This window comes from Taeniopygia guttata, chromosome 2 (genome assembly GCF_048771995.1).
Source record: "Taeniopygia guttata chromosome 2, bTaeGut7.mat, whole genome shotgun sequence".
Classification (NCBI taxonomy): Eukaryota; Metazoa; Chordata; class Aves; order Passeriformes; family Estrildidae; genus Taeniopygia; species Taeniopygia guttata.
Window position 1 is genome coordinate 72,154,854 of NC_133026.1, and position 22,941 is coordinate 72,177,794.

Sequence of the window (22,941 nt, forward strand, 5' to 3'; positions counted from 1 at the left end):
TGTTCCCTGTGTTGACAATACACAGCCCCCAAATTCTGTGCAACTGCAGATAATTTCCCATACTCAAGCAATTTCTGCACAAAAAAGAAACTACTCATGGTTTGAAAGAAACAAATGTATACATTAAATATAAATAAAAAAATGAAATTAAACGTACACATTAAATGTATATGTAAATAAAGATAAATAAATATACACACTTTGTGAAAAACAACTGTTTTCCCTGCGGCTCAATTTCATCAATATAAATATGAAAAAAAAATGTATCCATTAGATTACAGGGTGAAGAAATTTTGTTACTTGGTAAGAGGGAGAGCTGTTTTGCTTATAAAAAAAAAAAAAAAAAAGCAGTGTGTAATTGTTAATGGACAAGTTTATGGCCACAAGCTGGTATAGCTTGATCTTTTTTGAGAACATACAGATTTGATGAAGACCTATTTTGGGCAGGATGCCCTATTCTGTTAGGACTTGTTTTTCTTGTGTTCCAATGGCTGATTAATTCCTGACTTTTATTTTTTTTTTCCATCTGTGTGTGTGCTTTTCTGAGAATTTTTGCTTTATTTTCTTGAACGGAAAAACCTCAAAAGCCCAAGCAGATTACAGCATCCATTTGGACTGGAACACATAGTTAGAAGGTTTAGAAAGCAAAAAATTGCCTTTTTTTTTCTATATTAACCAATGCTGTAATCCAGCAAGGAAAAAAAAAACAGCAAGGAAAAGCAGCTGCATCTGAAAGAAATGAAGTGCAAAGAGCATGAAATACAATTTTGTGTTGCTGTTTTTAATAATGTGTGAGGGTAATAATAGGTCACACCTAGATGACATTGGAACATGGTCCAAGAGATAGGAAGACCTTTAATTAGTGGAAAAAAGAGACCTCTGGCCGGTGGATTGACACACGAATCTGTTTTCTAAAAGCATGTTCAGACACTCTTATTCTTAGAATAGCCTTTGCACAGAGCCTGGCTTGTTCAGATTGTGATACGTTAATAAGGGTTCTGAGCAAGTTGCTAGAGATAATTATGCATTTGCTGGAAAGGGGGATTGTTTCATCCTGTTGAAGTGAACTCTGTGTAGTAGAACATTATCACTCCACTCTACTGAAAGTAAATATTTCAACTTTCATATTATTTGTCGGCTGTGGAGAGTGGGAAGAGTGGAAAAAAGCCAGGGCCCAGCCGCGACTCTGGATGGAGGAAATTTCAGCTCCTCATTATCTTGATGTGCAAACATGAAGCTTGGCTCTGCAGCTCCAGATTCCACCAAGCTTCTTGATCTTGGCTGAACAAAGGTTGCCAGGCACTTCTGCAGGAAGGCTGAAAACATAAATAGCAATGCTCTAGGTCTGTGAACCTACACAGAATAAACATGTCAGAGTGTGGGAGAGCAGACAGGGTCTTCCTGAAGTCATCGGCCCTGGTAGCCCATTAGTGAGGAACAATCTTCACTCCTTTTTTATCCTACACCAAAACTCACACACAAAAACACTTCAGAGAGTCTCCTTTCCATATGCAGTTAATAGAAAGTGCCGGGAGACTTAGATGCCAAATTAGCTATTAATTACCTTAGTGACTTTGTAGGTTTATTTTAAGGCCAAAATCCCTATAGGCTTCACTGACTTTACCAAAACTTTTAGTGGCACAAAAAGTCTGTACATGTGCATCTGAATCCAGAACACTTCCTGCCAGATAAAGCTCTTAAGGCAAGGTGCATCTGAGTTTCCACAGATGATGGTCCAAGTATGGTGCACCTGTCAGAGAAAGCAAATTTGCACATTTGAGTATTCATCTTGTCATTGCTGTTGCTTTGCTCAAGCCATAGCTATTCTTCTCTGGGTTGTCATCCTAACATCACAACCTGATCCTCTGAAGTGCCTGCAAGGATAGGATGTAGAGCTGCAAATCACCTCCAGCAACTGCCCTTAGGTATGAGATCAAGCATATCCTGATAAGAGATTCCCAGTCAGCAGAGCTCCGGAACAATATTGGTCTGAGGGCTGGTTTCTAGGTCAAAAGGAGAGAAGTTACTGTGGTACAGGCAGAGTCCTTCCACTGACTTTGTGAGTTTTTTCTCTGGCTCACAGAGCCAGATTTGTGTTGTGGTGTGAAAGCATCTTGATTCTGTATTTGATAGGAGAGCCTGACAGCATAATTATGCTGTGATAGGAGGAAAGCTCCTAGAAACAAAATCTTATATGCTGTGTATTATGCTTGTGACAAAAATACTTACTTATGACCAAATTAGTTTGGTGAGGCAGATATAAATTAAGCTCCTTCTAGTGTTCATATGTATCAAAATTCAGAATTTAAAGACAGGCTATCCGAGACACTATACTTGTAAAATAAGGTTATCATTCCTCCCTGCAATATGCTTAAAATCTTGACAGTAATTTCAATGGGACAAGTAACTTTTCTCTCCATAGCAGCATGACCCCCTGGGAAACAGTGGGAGGTACATCATGTGCCAGTTGAAAGTGGAATGCAAAACAAAAATCCATAAACACAAGGCATCACAATATTTTAGTGTGGTTACTACAAGGACCATAAAAGCTGGCTCTGAGGATTCCTTTTCACATCTGTTTTTCTTGTTGACATGTCTTAGTTATTGTCTCAATCTCTTAAGCGTAAGGTGTGCAGGGTGCCTCAGCATTTTGGCTATCCTACTGAGGTAACCCAAGGCTTTGCATTCAATGTGATGACACTGCTCTCATTGCTGGCAGTGCAACAACCCTTGAAACATACCCACATTTTGGGGAAGGCTGCAGTTAGCAAAAAGGGCAGGAGCCTCATTAGTCATTTGCTGGCTGCTTTCTTTCCAAACAGGGAAAAAGCCTGTGCATACACACTTCAAGAGGGATGAAGTTAGCATGTGGTGCTGTGCATTAAAAATTTCCTTGGCTCTCTGGAGCAAAAGACTCCCGTGACTGAGTATGTTGGCAAAACTGCTAATAGATGTGCCAGGTTCTCAGCTTCCCCAGTGGTGAAATGGGGACCAGCTTGACACAGCTTCACCACTTTCAGTTGATGTTTTATTGCTATGATTTGGCATAGGCAACTAAAAGAAAGCTGGGCATTGGGACCTAATACCTGTTGCATCCAGTGGGAGCCACAAACTCCACTAGCATGGATGGACTCCTTAAAACAAACTGTTTCACAAACTGTTCAAACTGTCACACTGAGTAAATTTACACTTCCCTTAAATAAGTATACACTTGCCTTTCACACAAAGCCCCCAGAGCATTCACACTTTTATACAAGCATTTACAGAGGAAAGAGCACTAGCCCTGTAATTGTCCACATCAAAATCTGTTTATTTAGAGAAGCTGGGTATTATTCAGCTGGAGGTACCAAGAGTGATATAGCAGAGAATTGCCACAGTATTAACAACCAAGGAGTGGCCACCACCAGCATTATTGTTTATTGCCTTTCCAGTGCACTGAAGGCTGACTTGTTTACAAGCATCGTAACTAAAGAGCCAGAGCTCTCTTTATTTGCCACCAAGTGAGCCTGCAGGGAAGAGCAGGAGAAGAAAGCTTGGGGAAGGCATTGTGGTCACTAGCTGTTACAGGTGTAGTAACTAAAAACTTATCTCTCCATATCCCACTCTATCCTGTGGTATTTTTTCTTTCAGAAATGCCTACATTTCTCAGTACTTTATATAAGTGTTTGACTGTAGGGGTAGTGGGTTAATAAATGTTCACTGGAATGTAAAATATGTACTGTATTTAGTGAATAATAGATTATAGATAACTCCAAGCATATCACATAAAATGCTGTAGGTGCTTATGAGCCATCAGTAAGCAATTTATTATTGATCAGCAAGGGAAGGAAGGATTACATATTTATTACAATCCATGAATCCTGTATTAATCCTTTTTAAAAGATGTTAAAGTCTTGGTTAGAAATTAAGTGTGAGCCACTGGCCTTTTATCGGTAGGCTTTCTGGCCAACAGCTGATAAGATCACACCAAATTCTTGGCAGCTTTGGGACTCCAGAGCATTGTTGACCTGTCCTGTAGTCAAACACGTAGCCTCTGGTTTTAGTGCCTCTCAGCAACCATGATTTTGCTTTGGTACATCACAATCCGTATCAATTTCACGTGGTGCTTTCCTTTAAGAACTGACACTCTCTTTGTTTCACTCCCTGGCTAAATCTGTTTCTTCCCTCTTTTATGTGTTTCCTTCTCCTCTTCTCCCCAGGGTGAATGCTCACGAAAGTGCTATGACATCTTTGTGCTGGAGACGGTGTGTGTGGCATGGTTTTCCTTCGAGTTCCTGCTGAGATCCATTCAGGCAGAAAACAAGTGTGCTTTCCTGAAAACCCCACTCAACATCATTGACATCCTGGCCATTCTGCCTTTCTACATCTCTCTCATTGTGGATGTGGTTTCCACAAAGAACAGCAGCAAGCCTGGCGGGGGAGCTGGGAACAAGTACCTGGAGCGTGTGGGGCTGGTGCTGCGCTTCCTGCGGGCGCTGCGCATCCTGTACGTGATGAGGCTGGCACGGCACTCCCTGGGGCTGCAGACGCTGGGGCTCACCGTGCGCCGCTGCACCCGCGAGTTCGGGCTGCTCCTGCTCTTCCTCTGCGTCGCCATGGCCCTCTTCTCGCCGCTGGTGTACTTGGCTGAGAGTGAACTGGGAGCCAAGCAAGAGTTCACCAGCGTCCCCACCAGTTACTGGTGGGCTGTGATCTCCATGACAACTGTTGGCTATGGGGACATGGTGCCTCGTAGCATCCCTGGACAGGTGGTAGCCCTGAGCAGTATCTTGAGTGGGATTTTGCTGATGGCTTTCCCAGTCACATCCATCTTTCATACCTTTTCCCGTTCCTACAGTGAGCTGAAGGAGCAGCAGCAGCGAGTAGCCAGCAGGCAGGTGCGCCAGCGGCGTGAGAACACTGAGCTCCCGCGTGGTGACAGTGCAAGGGGGCTCAGTGCCACATTCCCACCAAGTGCTGGTGAGCAGGAGGATCTGACCTTGATGGACCAGTAAGCCAAGAGAAGTTCTTGACCCTGAACAGCTGAGGACATACATTGGCAGCACAAGAAGCAGTGGACAAGGGAGGTCAGTTCTGCAAGAATGCCATGAACTGCATAAATGAGGGGCAAACACACACAAGGTTTCTCTAAAGACCAACTTCTGATCTTAAGTGACCTCTGAAAAGTACCCCTACAAATTCTACCAAGTACAGCTCTGCTCCATTGCTTTTCTTAGGACTTTTCTATTGAGCAAGTATTTTTGGGTATGCCCAAGGAGCAGCCATTGAACACAGCCAGCCAGCAGAATGTAATATGAAGCACAGCTTGTGCCAGGTGCCATGTGGCAGAGCAACCAGCGTGCCACCTCCTCCCTGCCCTGCTCAGTGGCACTCCCTGTGCAAGAGGCTGAGCAAGGGGCCACCCGTGCTGCGACGCCCCACAGCATGTTTGTTTTGGCAGCACCACCAAGGAACACAAACCTCAGACAAGCCAAGGGGTGAGAGCAGGAGAAGGGCAGAAGCATTCCTTCAGCTTTACCAGGGGCTTGCTTTTGTCTCCTACAGATGAAGCAGCGCAGCCAGAGTACTGGCAGCACTGCCAGCTCTGAATTGTGCGTGAGCACAGTTTGCATTATTTAGTAGAGATGCATATTTACCATCCTAAGCTTTATATCTTAGTCCCATGACAAAAAATCTTACTGACTATGGTACTGAATGTTAACTAGGTTATTTTTCCTTTGCTAACAGTCAAATATTAAAAATACCATTACAAATGGTGACATTTCTCCACTTTCTGTTAACTATTTCCATCTCTCGTGTATCGAGAAATGTGCTTAACAGGCAACTGAACCAATCTGAACTACATGTAGCTTAAGAAAGGGAGGGTAGTGTTAAACCAGCAGTGACTCCCAGCTCTGCACAGTCTTCCTTAGTGGTGGTGGCTGCACTGAGTGCAGTCATGTGCAAAGAGGAGTAGGGGAGCAGTACAAACCCAGTGAAACCAAGCCTTCAGTGGGCTCTAGCCCAAGCTGCAGTACAGCAGCTGTGCTCTGTGTTAGGAGTAGCCTTTTGGTTTTGCCCTCCTACTAAGAAAAAGAAAATCCTGTCATTAGAACAAGTGTTTTGGCTCTTCTTCCTGATTCTCAAAGGATTTAACTCAACTTAAAGGGAAAATTAATCATATGGTGGCATCTGCATGTTTGCTTATTGATACCAGCCCCATGCATGAGCTTTCCAGTCCCCACCCTGGCAGATGTAGCTGGTCCAAGTCAGGATGCTGTGTGGGTCTTTCAGTGTTCCTACAAGTGGGATGTGATCAGGGAATGGAGGGAGATGGAACCCAACAGTCTCTTGTACCTACACGCCTATATGTACTAAAGCCATGCAGTGTCACCCTCCTGATTCTCCACCCACCAGGAAGGAAACAAAACCTGATGTATTGAAGATAGGATTTTTCTGGTCTGTTGTTTGGGTTTGTTTGGTTTTTTTTGGTTTTTTTTTTTGCCTCAACATATGTTGTAAAACTAATCTACATTAGCAAACTCTCATATTAAGCCATTCCTTATAGGAATGAAGCAAGGCAAATAGAAAAGTTACACTTTATTTTAATAAAAATCTAAGGCTTTGTTGCTGACTCTTTGTGTCTGGTGATTTGGGTGCAGAGGGAGGTGGTGTTTTGCCGTGCTGATGTGAAGTAACTCATGTTACTTGCTGCTGAGCACTCCAGGAGATGGAGGCAGGAAAACTGAGCCCCCCTACCCTGCAGAATGCACCTAGGTCAGCAAAGCCCCAGCTGTATTGAACTGCAGGTGAACCAAATGCAGGGGCCCACGCCAGGGTTCTGCCCATCCTTCATGGCCCAGCAGCACCGGGAACACATCTGCTCCTTGGGCTAAATAGGAGGGCCAAGGGCTGGTGCCTGGGCTGACTCAGACTCCTGGCAAAGCAATGCCAGCACTGGGTTGCTGTGACTCATTAAAGATTTTAATTTTATTGTTTTTTTATTCCCGGTGGAGACATTTCTCTCATTAAGGATTATTGAGGTCTGACATCAGGAATACAGCTTTGGAGCCAGATGATTGCAAACCAGAAAAGGGAGCAGTGTCAGGAAGAGAGTGGCCTGGTGCTGAGGATCAGCACTGCATCTTCTGGTGGCATTCAGATGCTCAGTCTTAAGGTGGCACCCGACAGACTCACTAGGTGTACTCACAAGTTCACTCCACATAGTAATTTGGCTCATGCACACCAGGAGTGTTTCATGCTCCATCTCCAGTGTGCATGAAGCGACCACAGCTAGTGTGCATGAAGGTGCAGAATGCATCTCCTCAAGGTGGTGAAGCCCAAAAACTGCAAGCACCCTTACCTTACTACTAGAAAAGCCGTGCTGGAGTAGACATCCCTGCAGAATGAAGAGTTTCACACTTGCAGTGCTAGCAAATAACCATGAATTGATACAGCTTTTGGCTTTGCAGCATGAAAAAAACAGTGCTAGGACAGTATACTGCAGCTCAGCAGCTGTGTAGAAAAACAGACTGATGACACACCATATTCCTGCTGTTCTCCATCAAGTTGTTATTGTCCTTTAATAGTGAGTTCTTTGTATTTTTCAAAAGGCACATAATTAATTCCAGCATGCACAGAGTTTTAATAAAGTAACAAAACCCACTCATTATGTCTCCTAGTCAAAGCCTAGCTTTTAATAAAGTTTCATTTCATCTACTGGGATGACAGATGAGGAAACAAATATAAACTAAGAACATTTTAAGCAAATTATTTTTGGAAGCTGTATAAAGTTGTGCTGCACACATTGCCAAACATAAAAGACACTCGGAGGAGAATGAATTTCACCCAGAGCAGCTATTGTTATGGGTGATGCTTATTGCTTTTGATCAGCTGCTGGAGAATGTTGGTTTTGTTGTGTATGGTGGTTGGGGTTTTTTGACACAGCACAAAGGTGATTTTAAGGCCATTTATCTCTAACTATAATAAATGCCACACGGCTGTCTACAGGCACACCAGTGCCAGCAGGTAGTTATACCTGTTTCTTTGAACAAGTAAGTGCTTCATGATTGTAGCACACTAGTTTTGCCTCAAGGAAAATCAAAGAAAAGGAAAGAAATATTTCTCTCTCTTATATGGGACAAAGACTCGAAATATGAGCAAAGCCACCTCTTCTACGTGTCTACACGTCCACCTTAGTGGCAGCATGCATGGATCTAGACCTACAAATTCTGGCAGTTGGCAACACTAGTTATGAAAACCATAGCTTAGGAGAGTTAAGGTTGTGTAAACTGATAAGGGACAGAGCTAAAGGGAATGGCACAAAGTCAAACAAACACAACTTCAGCTCATACAGCACACATGCACAGCCACTTCCTACCACACAGCAGCCTCAGTTAAGAAAAAGCAGTAATGCAAAGAAAAATGTGATGCTGGTGTCACCTCCTCAACTGTAAGCCAGACAGAGGCTGCTGTCCCACACTGCTGACGCCAGAACAGGCACAGGCTATGGCAGCCTCACAGCAGATGCTTCAGGGGGCAAAGCATCCTTGGCAGCTACAAGCCACAGCCTTAGAGAATTGTGAAGCCTTGGAGTGGAAGAGGACAGAGGCACAGGGAAGTCCTCATGGGTAGAGAAATCCAGTGTGGTGCTGCTGGCCCATCTGTGGCTGAGTGAAGTCCCTTATTTTCCCTGCTAGCACTTACCAGAGAGAGCCAAGCACACGTAAGCCAGGACACAGAAGGGCACGAGGGGGGTCTGAAATGCTGTATTTGCTGTCAGTGCATTTCTAGATGCTAACATCCACTTGGTTCTGGCATTTCAAGGCTGTTTACAGGAAGACCTGCCCCTGTCCTAGGGTGAACCTCACATTATGTTCTAGTCCCTGTCTTTTATATTTACGGCTGTTGGCACAGGTATCCAGGAAGTGTTTATTTATTGGTACACTGTTTACTCTCATATTGATGTCTTCTTTCTTACAGAAAGCCTCCAACAAAGCTACAGTTGTCTGTCAGGTCCTTGAGAGCACGGCTCTCAAGCCTAAGAATCACAATTGATTTAACAAACAGGACCTGTGGGCCAATTTTTGCTTAATACCCAGTACCAAGTGTGAGCTTTATTTTATGTTGTAAAAATTTTTAATTGCACGTAACTGCATGCATCTCAAACATCTAATCATGAAATTTCTTCCTCCACGGAGCCACAGTGGAGACCACTGCCTGCCATGCACAGCAGAGGAAGAGATTTGCCCTAAGGGAGGCCTGGGGCAGCACTGCACCAGCCAGCAGGGCCAGGTTACTGCAGCACCCAGAGATGGGGCTTCCCTTTGTTTCCTTCGGGGTCAGCCCCACCATTGGCTTCCCCACAGTGAATGCCAAAGCAGCAGCCAGTAATACCAGCACTGTCTGGGAGAGAAGGTGCAGGCACTGCGAGTGTTAAGCAGGCTTGACTGCTGTGAGAACTGCTTGGGTCTCCACTGCCAGCAGACTGCAAGAGAGCAGGCAGGGTTTACTCTCCACCCTCACGTTCCTCCTCCTTTCCTGTCCATTTTTATCTTTACCTTCACTTTTTGGTTTTCCTTCTATCTTTTCCCTTCAGGAGTATCACCTTTCAACCCCTTATTTGATCAAGTTCAGCCTCCCCCACATCTCTCCCTCTTGCCCTGTCCAACCCTCTCTCCTACACCTCCAGCCCTCTCTCTTCTCCAACTCCCCTTCTGCAGCTCCTGCAGTCATTGCACACAGCAGTAGCAAACCACCTCTCCATGCCAGAGCAGCCCAGCATCCTGGATCAGCAGCCTGGCAGGTTCCAGGAGGTGCACAGCAGCCGCAAGGCTGCTCCTGACAGCCTTGGCTTGTTTTCTCATCCAGAATGAACAGAGAGGGTGGCCAAGACTTCTCTTGGGGCAGCAGTTGGCCATGAGATGACAGACTCAGTGTCCTCATCTTCTGTGCAGAGGCTGCCAAAAGCACATCCCTCATCTGTATCCCATATTCAACTTAATTCTGCAGCCTGCATGACACAGGGTTCCTTTAAAGCTACATAACAATCTGTTGGTAATTTGGTTTTTAGTGTGAGCATTGCAAACACAAGTTATGTGGTCTCAATGTTAAATTTACCCTGGTATGTATGGAAGAGCAGGGAACAGAAATCCAGAATCCCTGCTGTGCATCATGACTTCAGGACAATTTATGCCTTCTGATTACTCACCAATCAGAAGGAAAAACCACACTAGTTATTCGTATCAACAATGCTCCTGACAAGATGATTTATAACAAGAGAAGAAGCACACATTTTGTACCTGAACAAAACAAAGCAACACTGCAATTTATATATAATAGATAATTTTTATTTAAAAAAACATTGCAACTGACAGAAAAAATAAAGTCCGTGAAATGTGCCATACATTCAAAGAGATGCATTTAAAGTAAGCAATTTCTTATTCTCTGAGGTGATCATTGAAACAAATACTTCCTGACAACTGGAGAACAAAAGTTCTGTAACATTTTTTTCCTAAAGTACCTTGCAAGAAGTTCTAGAGTTCCTGGCCAAGAGTCCTACTTGCTAAATGCCACATACAAAAGATGACTTAGACATGGTTTCACTGGCTTCTCTTCCAGCATTTGCTGCTCTGGTGTAAATGAGACTGGTCTGCAGAGCTCGCTGGATTAGGTACTGCTGACACTCAAAAATCCACCCAAGGAAGAATCCCAAAAGGAAAAAAACAGAAATTGCTTTATCCTCAGTAATACCTGTAGTTCAAAGCCAAAGAGGCAGCCAAAAGTGTGAACTCATAGGTGAAGCTAAAACATACAAAAGTATGCTTTCATTATTTTCTTACATCCCTGTTTTGCAGAATATTAGAAAAAGACCACCAAATACAAAAATCTTACCATTACAAGTCATTAAAAAAACCCTTCCAACCATTAAAACACACAACAAAGTGTTTGCTTTCAAACAGTAGTAATACAATCCTCATTAAAGCAGCATTCCAGAGAAGCCAGTTGTTAAGTTTTCAATTAAAAAAAGACAAAAGCCAAGATGTTCTTGTAATACAAGAAAAGAGAGAACAGAGAAAAGAGAGGAACAAAACATTCATAGTCTGCCATGCCGAGTACATTGTCTTTTTAAGGTCACTTCAGGCCTAGAAGAGTATGGTATCGAACAAAGAGCATGGAGTCAGTGCCTGGCACAGTGTGATTCCCCTTCTCTGGACAGTTTGCCACCAATGAAGACAGTCCAGACTCAAATCATGAGGTTCCCAAAGAAAGCACAGTAGGGGAAGTATCTGACTTACACACTGAAGTTTTCAAACGTCAGACTTGCTGCCACTGCTAAGAAAACATAAGCTCTTGAACTATTCTTAGAGAAAAAATTATTCTGAAAAATCTGTCCAATACCTTGCCTGTGCCAGATGGGACTCACCCCGCAGAGGGAGTAAGCCTCATGAAAGAAGCAGCACAGGCATAGCTGTTCCTGGGACCAAGGGCATTTCTACAGCCTCCTCACATCACCTGTGGCAGTTTCATGACAGCAGTGTCACAACAGGAGCCCAGGGGCATGGTGGCAGCCCCCACGGGTCCACACTACCAGCAGCTGCACATCAGAGACAGAGCACGGGGACCTATGCTGGCTAATGGCCTTTAGACACAACATCTACATGAACTCTGCTCTCTCAGCCTTCTCAGTCCCTCTCAGTCCAGGCTGCTGATTCTTCTAAAAGAGAAGAACCTCTTCTGTAAGAGCCTAACAGTTCACAACAGTAAAAGGAAAACATGGACTTCTTCCTTGTTGGGCCAATGCAAAACATAACCTGGTTCTTGCTTGGCATTGTACAACATGAAAATGAATCTCAACCTCAACAAATCAAGCTGTCAGATGCTGGTCCTACTCCAGGGGATGCAGCTTTTTCTCTGTCTTAAACTTATTCATTTCTGAGCCAATGAAAGTGGACCTGCTTCTATCTTTGCGGCTCAATCACATCTAGAAATACTTGCCTGGCAATACTAGCAATACCCATCTGCTGGCCCTTTGGTTTGGAAAAGACATCCTACAGCCCAGCTCTGTCCTGTGCACAGCTGCAGGGGCAGTGCTGCCCCACAGGTGCAGGGGGGCCGCACTATTCCCACATCCACATTCTATTCCCACACCCCCCAGTTTCAAAGCATGACTACTTAAGTTCCCTGCAGTCTCCCGCTGGCTCCTTTTTTTGCCTTGATGACTGGCTGTGCCAGCTTAGATGAGACTCCAGAATCATCAGACCCCTTCCATCATCTCCTCCATGTGTCCTCCTGCAGCAGGGATGAACATCCGCTGACTTTTTAGCTTTACAGCATCTGTGGCCAGCTAATTTCTGGCTGCTCCCCTCTTTGCAGGGTCTCCCACCCCCACCTTCTCTCACCAGGCACCCTTACAGGGAAAAGAGAAAGCTCCTGGATTTGCTCTTGAATACTGCTTCCTCCATTGTAGAGATACTGAATGCTAGTATACACCATAAACTTCCTGCCAATATACAGACTTTACATTATATAAATAGGTAGAAGTTTCAAACAAAATATTCTATAATTTCTGTGGTGTAACATTTTTAAATAGCATTAAAAACACAAACTGTCCAGCCCTTGTGATTAAATATACAAACATTTATGAATTAATAAGGCTCATAGGTACGTATGCAAAAATAAAGTGCCCCTCCCCCCACCAAGAAACAGTTCTGTACAGCTAAGTATGAAAACAGAGCAAGTTATTTAACACAGAACCTCCTGCGCTGGACGTGCAGCCATATTTTCCATCCTTGTTCTCATTTCTGCTTTCAACTTGGCAACACAGGAGTATTTACAAGTGGAAGAAGAGATGCCGTGGCTGACTCTGCTGACCTGCAACCTGCCCAGCCAAGTTCCTCACAAGGCCTTGGTGCTGGCTGGGTGTGCAGTGTGGGACACGGGCTTCTGAGGGTAGTGGCTGTACAAGTAAACCTGCAAAAGGATAGCAATGTCTACAAATACCTGCAGGAGTCCACAGATGGAAAACTGGAAAGGGGCCTGATTCAGGATGAAGTAAACAGTCTTGAATGTGTCCCCACTAGTCCACATCAGCACCATCTTGATACTAAAAGACAGAAGAAAGGGAAGAGTGTTTACTGAGAACTTGGTTTTGGATTACACCTGCTGTGCCAGAGGATCCCACCTACTGCAGCTAGGATTTACACCCAACAAAGGGCTGGGACTCCCCTTGACAGGGCAGACAGCGTGCCTAGGTGAAATAGGCAGCACTGTACTTGGAAGGGAGGATCAAACTCTCTGCTCCACAAACTGCAGCACTCTTATCTCAGCAATTACAGCTCCAAACACCTGTGGCTATGAAGATACTAAACATTTTAAATTCTCCAGCTAGGATATTTGACTCAGTGGTGTTCTGCAAACATGGCTGCCACATGCTGACAGCATTGACCATAAACCAAAGTAAAACATTGCATGGAAAAGAACAATTCATCCCAGCAGTTGCTTCTTATGTGTGCCATTCTGTGCTCATGCAAGGTAAAGTAACACACAGACTGCTTTCTCATGCATGCACACTTTTAGCATGTGCTGAAACAAACAAAACAGATAGAAGAAATCATTCATCACTGCAGAAAATGTCTAACTAAAAAAAGCAGACAGATTGCCCAGTAATACAGAATGAGGAGAAATTACATGCCTGGAGCTGTTACTGGAAGGATGAACAGCACTAGGGATTTTTATCAAGGAGACAGATCAAGAGCAATGCTCAGAGTTCCTTTTAATAACCAAACTTGTTTTCATCTTGCTCTTCTCCTAAGTATTTCCTGTCCTGTAGTCCAGCTTCTGCTCCCCCACATCAGGAGAAACTCTGGGGAATACAAGCAATTTCTTCAAACAGACCAAATTATTTTCCATGTCCTCAATAAAATGTGAACAGCCACACCTGGAAGGCTGTTTCTGAGCTTCATGCACTTTAACAGGAGAGCTTTTTAAGCAACTGGATAAGCAGCAGTGGACAAAAGCTTTGTAGTTCACAGTATGAGCACTGTGCATGATTTGTCATAATTACAACCAATTTACATTTTGCCAGCACAGACTCCATCACACACAGTCAGGCCCATGCAGCAGGGCAGGACTTAATGTTCATTTTTTAAACATTCAGGCAGGACCTCACAGGATTTGTGTTTCGGCCACAAGTGCATAATGCCATTGCAAACCAAATGCTGCAGCCCATTCTTTCCCCACATGGAAATGGTGGACAAAAGCATCAGTTTGTACAGGAGCCTTTTGTAACTAGGGTCATGTGGCCCACAGCACAAAACAGGTCTACAATCAGGACCTTCCATAGAAACTATGTAGAACTGCAAGCAAGGATATGGGGTTAAGTGAGCAGTCATTTCCCACCCAAGGTCATTCTAAAAACGTAAATAAATAATCAGAGAAAGAAAAAAACTGCTGAACTCTAAATACCATTTGTGCTTGGTGCAAACAACTTGCACCACCTGCCCAGTGCATGTTCCCAGCCACACCAAGTCACTTTGCATCACACTTACACGACATTTATAAATGCAGGTGGTAGTCAAGGAATTGACTGAGATTTTAATTAGGAAAGCAATAAAACTCTAAGGGATATAAAACTGGCACCTTGCTTTTTGGCAGCCAGTATTTTTTCCTCCTTAGATTTTAAGCATATTAATGTTTGCTGGGCAACTAATCACAATTTAATTGTGAATCTGTCCTGGCATGGCTAGGCACCCTCACTAAAAGCACATGCTCAAGCAGGCTGATCAAACTAACTGCTAACTGTTGACAAAAGGGAAATTCAGGAATACCATGAGATAGCTGAATTGGAATTTAACAAATATCCATAATACAAAGGATATCTGTCACTCATTCCCTCAATGGAGAAAGACAGCTGAATTTTTAAAGTGACTTTACAGCGCAGTGCAGTTGTGGAGGAGAAGATACAGAGTCAGAAGATGTACAGTCTAGAGAAGAGTTAACCCCCTCAAAGAAAGAATAATCAATCACTGAAGGAAAACTTAAGGACACCTCCAGTTCATCAGAACCACAGGAGCCAAGCGCACCCCTAAGTGTATCACATGCTGTGCCAGGTTTGCCAAAGCAAGTCCGTGTTTTGCTAGGAAGCCACCTGTGAACTCATCAATCTGCAATACCGGCTGGAAAACTAGGTGCATGTTCTGATAGCCTCTGCACGTTCCAGAGCCCACACTTCAGCTCATACATCTGACACTCAAGGACATCATCATCATGCCTGGAGTTCTCACTCCGGGAAGACATGACAACATGTTGTGGTGTGTTTTGCTTTAATTTTGTGTTCGCCCACTATTCTCCTCCCCTCACGGGTTGTCAGTCTTCCCAAGCCCTTCCCTAACTTCCTCTCTCCAAAGCTGTCAATCCTCCCTATCCCTACCCCTTTTTCCAGATAGTATTCAATACTCCACTTATTACTTTGTATTATTCCCCTCCCCTGTTCTCCCTGATAGGTTTATAGAATGTTAGTCCCACCTTAGTCTCCCCCCCTGCCATGCCCTCTTTGGTTGGTTGTCCTGTACCACTCCCCCTAAGTTGTCCTATAAAACCCTCTGTACACCCCACAAGCTTGGTCTTGGGTCCCAGGTCTTGATCCACCTAATAAATCCACCCAGTTCTACCTCAAGACCCATATCATCGTTGTCTGTTCCTGCACTGGACCAATCGATAACTGGGAACTGCAGAGCTTGCAGGGGGACGGTCGCTGCCCTGCTGTCGCCACCCAGCACACCCCGACAGCGTGCTGCGACAACAACACTGCACACACATGAAAATCTCAACTTGTCCTTGACAAAAATGATCTTAAAAAATGCTACAGGTAGTTTAAAGAGCTGATGCCACTGGTCTGTCTATGTACCAAAAAACATACATCCTTCTCAGTCCAATAGTTTGGACAAAGCTCCAGAGAAAACCTGCAAATCACCAAGGTACAATGAAAACAAAATACAGAAAACGCTTGACATCCCACAGGACTCAGTCCTTCAGCTGCACCAAGGTTCTCAGGGCTAATGCAAAGTAGTGACTGTGGGAGTGCTGGCTGCCCTTCCAGAGGAGAGGCTGGGACTGGGCAAAAAGAGCACATCCAACAGAGACCAAAAATGCATGGAGTAATCACAAAGAGCTTAGAAGAAAATGGGAACAGTGTTCTGCAATAGGAGAGAAAAGGAAATGAAGGGCCACAAAGGAAAGCAAAGGAGACAGCAGAGGAGCCAAGAGGTTGGTCAGATGAGAAGAGGATGGAAAAAAGAGACTGGAACAGCACAGGGAATGACAGGAATGGAAGAGAACTGGAAACCTGGTACACAAGTTCTTGAAAATGACCTTAATTTGGGGTAGACAATTTGCGGTATGGGAAGGTTTTGGTAGCAGGGGCCAGGGAGACAGGCTACAAAGTGACTTCTGTGAGAAGCTGCCAAAAGCTTCCCCTAAGTCCAAGACAGCCAATGCCAGCTGGCTCCAAGATGCACCTGCCACTGGCAAACGCTGAGCCCATCAATGACAGTCGTAGCATTTCTGGGATAATGTATTTAAGAGGGGGAAAACTGCTGCACTACACAGCAGCCAGGTGAGAGGAAGTGAGAACAGATTCCCCTGCAGCCCGTGGTGAAGACCATGATGAAGCAGCTGTGCCCCTGCAGCCCATGGAGATCCATGGGGGAGCACAGATCCACCTGTAGTCCATCCTGGAGTAAGTGGATGCCCAAAGGAGGTTGCGACCCCATGGGAAGCCTATGCTGGAGCAGGTCCCTGGCAGGACCTGTGGGTCCATGGAGAGTGTGGCCCACAACAGCAAAACTAGAGCAGCTTTCTATCAGGACTTGTGACCCCTGGAGCAATGGATTGTACAATCCATTCCTGAAGGACTGCACCCCATGGAAAGGACACATGGGGACCCACACTGGAGAAGTCCATACCATAGGAAGCACCCACATTGAAGAAGTTCATGAAGCACTGTCTCCCTGGGAGGAATCCCAAATGGAGTAGGGAAAGAGCATGAAGAGGACGGAGCAGCAAAAACATGTGATGAACTGGCTACAACCCCCATTCCCTGTCCCTCTGTGTCATTTGTGGGGAGAATGTAGAGAAGATAAAATAAAATTGAGCTTGGGAAGAAGGGAGAGGTCTGGGGAAGCTGTTTTAAGATTTGGGTTTATTTCTCATTATTGTCCTCTGATTTTGATCAGCAATAAATTAAATTAATTTCCTTGAGTGGAGTCTGTTTTGCCTGTGATGGCAACTGGTGAGTGATCTCCCTGTCCTTATCTCAACCCATGAGCCTTCTGTTGTATTTTTCTCTCCCCCTGTCCAGCTGAGGAGCAGGAGCAGTATGAGTGGTGTGGTGAGGACCTGGCATGGGCCAACATCAATCCACCATGAGGGTAAAGCTAGGGAACGAGCCAATAGGTGCATGCTGGCCCAGGACCCTCACTCATCACTCCAAGCACCCTGGAATGCCCCCTGCACCCTCTCCAAATCAGTATATGTCTCACTCCTCCAGTGCACACTCCAGGGAGGAGAAAAGCTACAACTGCTGTTGGCTCTCTCCCATCTCAACCAGCACCCACACACACAGCCTCAAAGTTTCAGCTTGCTGAGAAACCCACCAAGTGTCTGTGTGGCACCTTGGATGAAACAGAGCTGGCCCTGCCCCCACTACCACATCACAGGCCTGAGACAGGCTGGGCTGGATGAAGGTTACACCATCAACACAGCTTCTGTCAAGTCCCAGTCTCCAGATTCTCAGTGCAATAGTGATGGTCCTCCCCCTGCTTTGGAATTTGCAATTGCTCTGCCCTTGCTGCATATGCAGATGTCACTTGCAATGGTGCAGCGGTTTGTGTATGACTCTGAGGGATGGATGGCATGGATACACTGTTCTCATACCTTCCAGCTACTGTGTCACTTCAGGATGCCTCATTGCACAGAAAAGCCAGTTTTTGTCTGCAGCTTCTCAACTTTACCCAGTCACCTGGGGAAGAGAGGCTATTTTTATATTTGGTCTTACTTTGGGGTAGACAAGATAAACACCATTCTAGTTTGGGCAGTTAGCTGCCCTTTACCTGCCCTGGTGGAGAAAAGAGCAGTGTCTGTGAAAAAAGAAGCATTTTACTGCCCAGAAGAAATGGGAATTTTCAATTGGTTGTGGAGAAGAAAGAACAAAAAGAGGAGACCACACCTAAGTCCTTGCTTCACTGCTCTACTCTAACTCTGCTGAGTGAATCATAGGATCATAGGTTGGAAAAGACCTCTGAGTTCAACCTAAAGTCACCCAACCATGTCAAGTCGACCTCTAAACCGTGCCCCTAAGTGGTACATCTGCACATCTCTTAAGTATCTCCATAATTAGGTGGATGTCAACCAGCACCCCCAGGTCCTTTTCCGCTGAGGACCTCTCCAGCCACTCTTTCCCAAGCCTGTAGCTTGGGCTTGTTGCAACCCACGTGCAGGATCCAACATTTGGTCTTGGTGATGCTCATATAACCAACGTCAGCCCATAGATCTGCACCTCTGCCATGTGCCAGGTGTTGTGGGCTGGTAGATCACAGACTCTGGTGCACCTTGGCTTCACAGTGCAAGCAAAAATGCTGCACTGCTAATGCAGAAGGGGCTTTGCTACAACAGGCAGTCAGGGCCCATCATCAACACTGCCGCATACTAGACAGCACAGCACAAAGAGGCTGCGTACAGCAAAAATTTCCCAGTCACAAAGACCAACTTCACACTCCATCCTCCTGCTATCGGCAAAGTCACACAAGCCAAGCTGTTCTGTGCAGCACTGACTACAAAGCAAAGCAGGACTTAGGAATAAATATTTATTTCCTGAAACAGCCCAAGGCTAAGCTGGGTAGAGGCATGCCACAGAGGCAGAAGGCAGGAAATGCTCACCTTGTCGATATGGAGGATACACTCTAAGAGGACAGCACAACTGCTTTTAGCACAAATGAGCAAGCAGGTTAGGGGTGAGCAGTGCCAGAGAGCAACCTGGGGATGCAGAAATAAGCAAATAGCAGCATGTGTCTGTCTGACAACAGAGATGCCAACTGCAGAGGCAGGAACTACGCTCAAATAGCTGGTATTGCCAGAGGCTGAGGCAGACTTGTGGTAAAAATAGCACTTCCCAGTAATGTACATCAGCACCGCAGTATCCAATGACTACAAACCTCCTAAAAAGCAAGCATCTTCCTCACTGCCTATCAAGCTGAGCTTGACAGAAGGAGCTGTTAATGTAGTAACAGACAGGCCAAGTCTACATAAATTGCAAATGACCACAAAGAGGAAAAGCTGGTATTTTTTTCAAATGTTTTTAAAATCTGAAAGAGCACTTATTTATTCTGTTGCTGGAATTAATTCTGAGAGACACCAGCCCTTCTGATCAGACACTAGATTAGAGGTGGGCTGCTAAATGATGGTTTTTAATATGGTAATATGAAAATGCCCTGTGGTGCTACTGTTCTCTACCACTGATAGCAGATTTCATGAATAAGCTGTACTGGTCTTCATTTGCTAAATAAGTAAATTACATGCTGGAAAACAGCATTCACTTTTCTCATGGAATAACTTCCTTCTTTCAGGTTCCCTGTATGTTGTATATTAATCATGAAGGGACAGCAACTAGAGGTAACAGCAGCTATCAGTAACATGGTATCTGCAGTCAGCCAACAGACCTTAATTTTTATAGAATTATTTAGATGTAGAAAAAGCTACATTTGAAAGAGAAAAAAAAAAACAAACCTCCAAACCATATTCTGTTGCTTCTTTCTGGGGAATTATACTAGAGGATGAGTAATTTACAAAACAATTATATCTGCTAGATATTCAGGTTCTATCTGCCTTATCCAGGACTAATACTATTCTAATCAAAACTTCTCAGCATCTTCATTCCTTCTACACAAAACCTGGCTGCCTCAAAATCAGAGTCTCAAGTCTCTGATTCTCCCTTGGAGTCTTTGCACACTCTGCTCAACATTAGTCACTTGTGGATTATTACACTTTTCTTCTTCCTTCATCTTAAAGAACAAAAACTAACAAAAAGAAGGATCTTGTAAAAGAATATAAGATGTGAAGCCTCCCTCTTCCACTTCCCTGGTGAACCAGTCTGTTTTAAGACTGTTGCAACCCTCCATCCAAACAGCTGCAGGGCTGCAGAGCAGCAGTTTGCAGAATACAGGCTGGGACTGAGCACAAAACATGCAGAAGGAAAAAGACACAGCAGTCCTCACTTCCTGTTTGCACTGCAGATTTTCTGACACTGATGTTATGATTCTGCATGTTTGTAGCTTAACACACAAACCCAAACCCTGCAGGCTGGAAGACACTGAGAGAATCAGACATTAGATGGTTTGAGCAGACGTTTCAGCACAAATAGCAACAGGAGGTACGTGTTGCCTTGATGTAATTACATCCTGCTACAGTCAAAAACTTAGGGCTAGCTGTGCTCAGACACTCTATGAACTCAAAACTTCTAAGTTATGTTTGATAAGAGAAAAAAAGAACATAATGTATTTCCCTTTACCTACATGAAGAAGAGAATTAGCCTGGACTAACTGAACAGAAGTTCAAGAATCAGTGGAAGCTGTCCACAACTTCCCCCATCGTGGCCCCACATCATGGCAAACTTCCCCATATCTTGGCCAGGACACAGGTTTTGCCAAATCAGAAAATCTGATTAGACTGCCACAGTTTCAGACATTTCCTCATATATTAACACTTGAATTTCACACATGTTAAAACACAGTGACAAATCCTTGAATGATGGGATACAAAAGCAGAATAAAATAATTTAAAAGCTGGTAATATAGTATTTAGTTCAGGAATAAAGCTCCCACAGAAGCAGTCTGTCAGTGAGTATTTTCAACACTGCATTTGGTTTTGGGAAGTGAGGAAGAAGGTACAGAAGGTATCTCTCCAGCAACCTTCTAAGATGCTACCTCCCACAAGCCATTTGCACAGGAATATCTGGAAGAGAAAGCAGACTCAGTTGTAACACCCTGACTTTGGAAAGCTTTCAGTTCCCATTTGCAGCTCTGAAATAAGTCTACTTAGGAAAGACAGCAAGCATCCCTAACACTGCACTTCAATCAGAGGCTGGCCTGCCTACAGCAGTGAAACACAGACCAGAAAACATGAAACACGAATGTCATGTTATTTTTAACACTGCACAAAACAAACAAAAATTAATAAACAGACCATTTGTTTCTAACAAAATGCCATATGGCTTAACAAAAAAAGGAATCCTCCTCATGCTAACCAATTTGCTTAGCCTGCCAAAAACAATTAAACGGAAAAGATGAAAAAGAAAACACACAGATCAAATATCCAAAGTGTCTGAAGTTTGAAAACATGGAAACTAAGTGTGCATACCCCAAGACACGTCCTTGTGTGAACAAGCAAAGATCTTGTTTTAAATACTGTACAATCCAAGCATGAAACCGTTCACCAGTCCTACATGCCCTGCTTGGTGTGGGTGCCTTACCTCACTTCTCAACAATTCCTCTGAAGCTGGAGCAGCACTGACCATCTCCAGAAAAAGACATTTGTCCAGCCCCACAATACCAGCAGAAGTTAAGAGGAGTGTGCAGCAAGAGAGATCCAGCATTTATTTTCGACCTCTGTAACCAAGCTGAAGCAGATGAGTTAAAGCCATATCCAGAAGCAATTGATACCACAGTCAGCTGCAATCCAAGAGCAAATTATCTAAAAGTTCCTGTGATTTTCAGGGACTGTACTCATCAATGAGGAAAGATTAAATGCAGGATTTCAGTCTGAAACACCATTAGGCAAACAAACCCAAAAAGGTGCATCTAAACAAAAATTTCACAGAAAAACAGGTTAAAGGGGTATTTGTCAATTTTTTTTTTCATTAATATCTGTTTTCTAAATGCCCAAGCATGGCAGTGTCAGGCATTTTGATCCCATGCAGCACATCCACCCAAAAGCCAGCATTTGTTAGAACATGTCTGTGAAAGGTTAGTCAAGAGGAAACTACAAGACATGCCACACAGGGCTGGCAGATAGTCCAGGATCACTAATATGGCCTCCAGCTATGCCAAGCAGCTGTGCCTAAAGTTTAGTCTGTAGGGGTCCAGAAACTGGTAACCCTTAACAACTACAAAGTACTACTAGCATTCTACAACTTGTGCTGCAGAAAGAAGGGCAGCACATCTTAACGAGCACAAAAAAACCCAAGTTCTATGAAGCAGGTGTGGATCAGAGGAGAGATTTGAGCCACAATTCACACCAGTGCCCTTTCTGCAGGAGACACAGATGGATGCCAGACAGACTGCAAAGCTCAGGTCTGCTTAGACATGTGGTATGAACACACATCAGACAAGCTCTGTTTCTGCTGCTGGTGAACTGGGAAGCTTGAGACCTGCTGCCATGGCAGGGACCAGATTTCCTCTGGTTCCAGGGAAAATCACATCCTGCACCTCTCACGATAGCTGCAGTCAGCTGCCAACACACATGGTACCATCAATGTAATGAGAATGGTGCAGAGCACACCTAAATTACACCATTCTTCAAGATCTCACTTGTGAAGTTGTTCTCAAAAATCTGTCCCTGCTTCCCTCTCACCTCCCACTCATGGCATTGCAATTGGTGGAGCTGCAGGCACAGCTGCTGGCTCATGCTGCTCTAGATGCTCTCCTGCTGCCCATCTTCTCTCCAACCACTTGATACAACCCACCCTGGGGCCCCACATCATGCACTGAAAGGTGGGTGATAAAAGGACCTGCTGCCATGCAAGGGCACAGGGAAACAAATCCCAGGGAGCAGCACCCCTTCCCATGGCTCACTTCCCTGCAGGGTGAGTTGGCCTGCCACATCCCAGTAGTTGCAGCCTGCCCACTGCCACATCACTGCGATGTCCTGCAAGGCCATTGCCAAGAAGTATCAACATAACGTCCCTGTGCA

General features: G+C 44.5%; 2 protein-coding genes across 12 annotated transcripts in view; one reads left to right on the forward strand and one right to left on the reverse strand.

Moving 5' to 3' along the window:
- KCNG2 (potassium voltage-gated channel modifier subfamily G member 2) overlaps positions 1–6,613 on the forward strand; it is a 58,692-nt gene extending 52,079 nt beyond the window's left edge. For all 3 annotated transcript variants that reach the window (XM_072924199.1, XM_002190069.7, XM_072924200.1), the window contains exon 3: positions 4,200–6,613. In XM_072924199.1, the coding sequence (XP_072780300.1) occupies positions 4,200–4,994 (795 nt within the window). In that variant the 3' untranslated portion in view covers positions 4,995–6,613. The remainder of the gene's footprint in view (positions 1–4,199) is intronic.
- The window catches only part of SLC66A2 (solute carrier family 66 member 2), a 100,462-nt gene that overhangs the window by 22,795 nt on the left and 54,726 nt on the right, over positions 1–22,941 (reverse strand). For 3 of the 9 annotated variants that reach the window (XM_041714612.2, XM_030265612.4, XM_030265611.4), the window contains one exon: positions 10,307–13,084. The exons of 2 other annotated variants lie outside the window; for them this stretch is intronic. In XM_041714612.2, the coding sequence (XP_041570546.1) occupies positions 12,877–13,084 (208 nt within the window). In that variant the 3' untranslated portion in view covers positions 10,307–12,876. 4 more of the 9 variants (XM_072924203.1, XM_072924204.1, XR_005979600.2 and 1 more) reach the window with 3 other exon arrangements.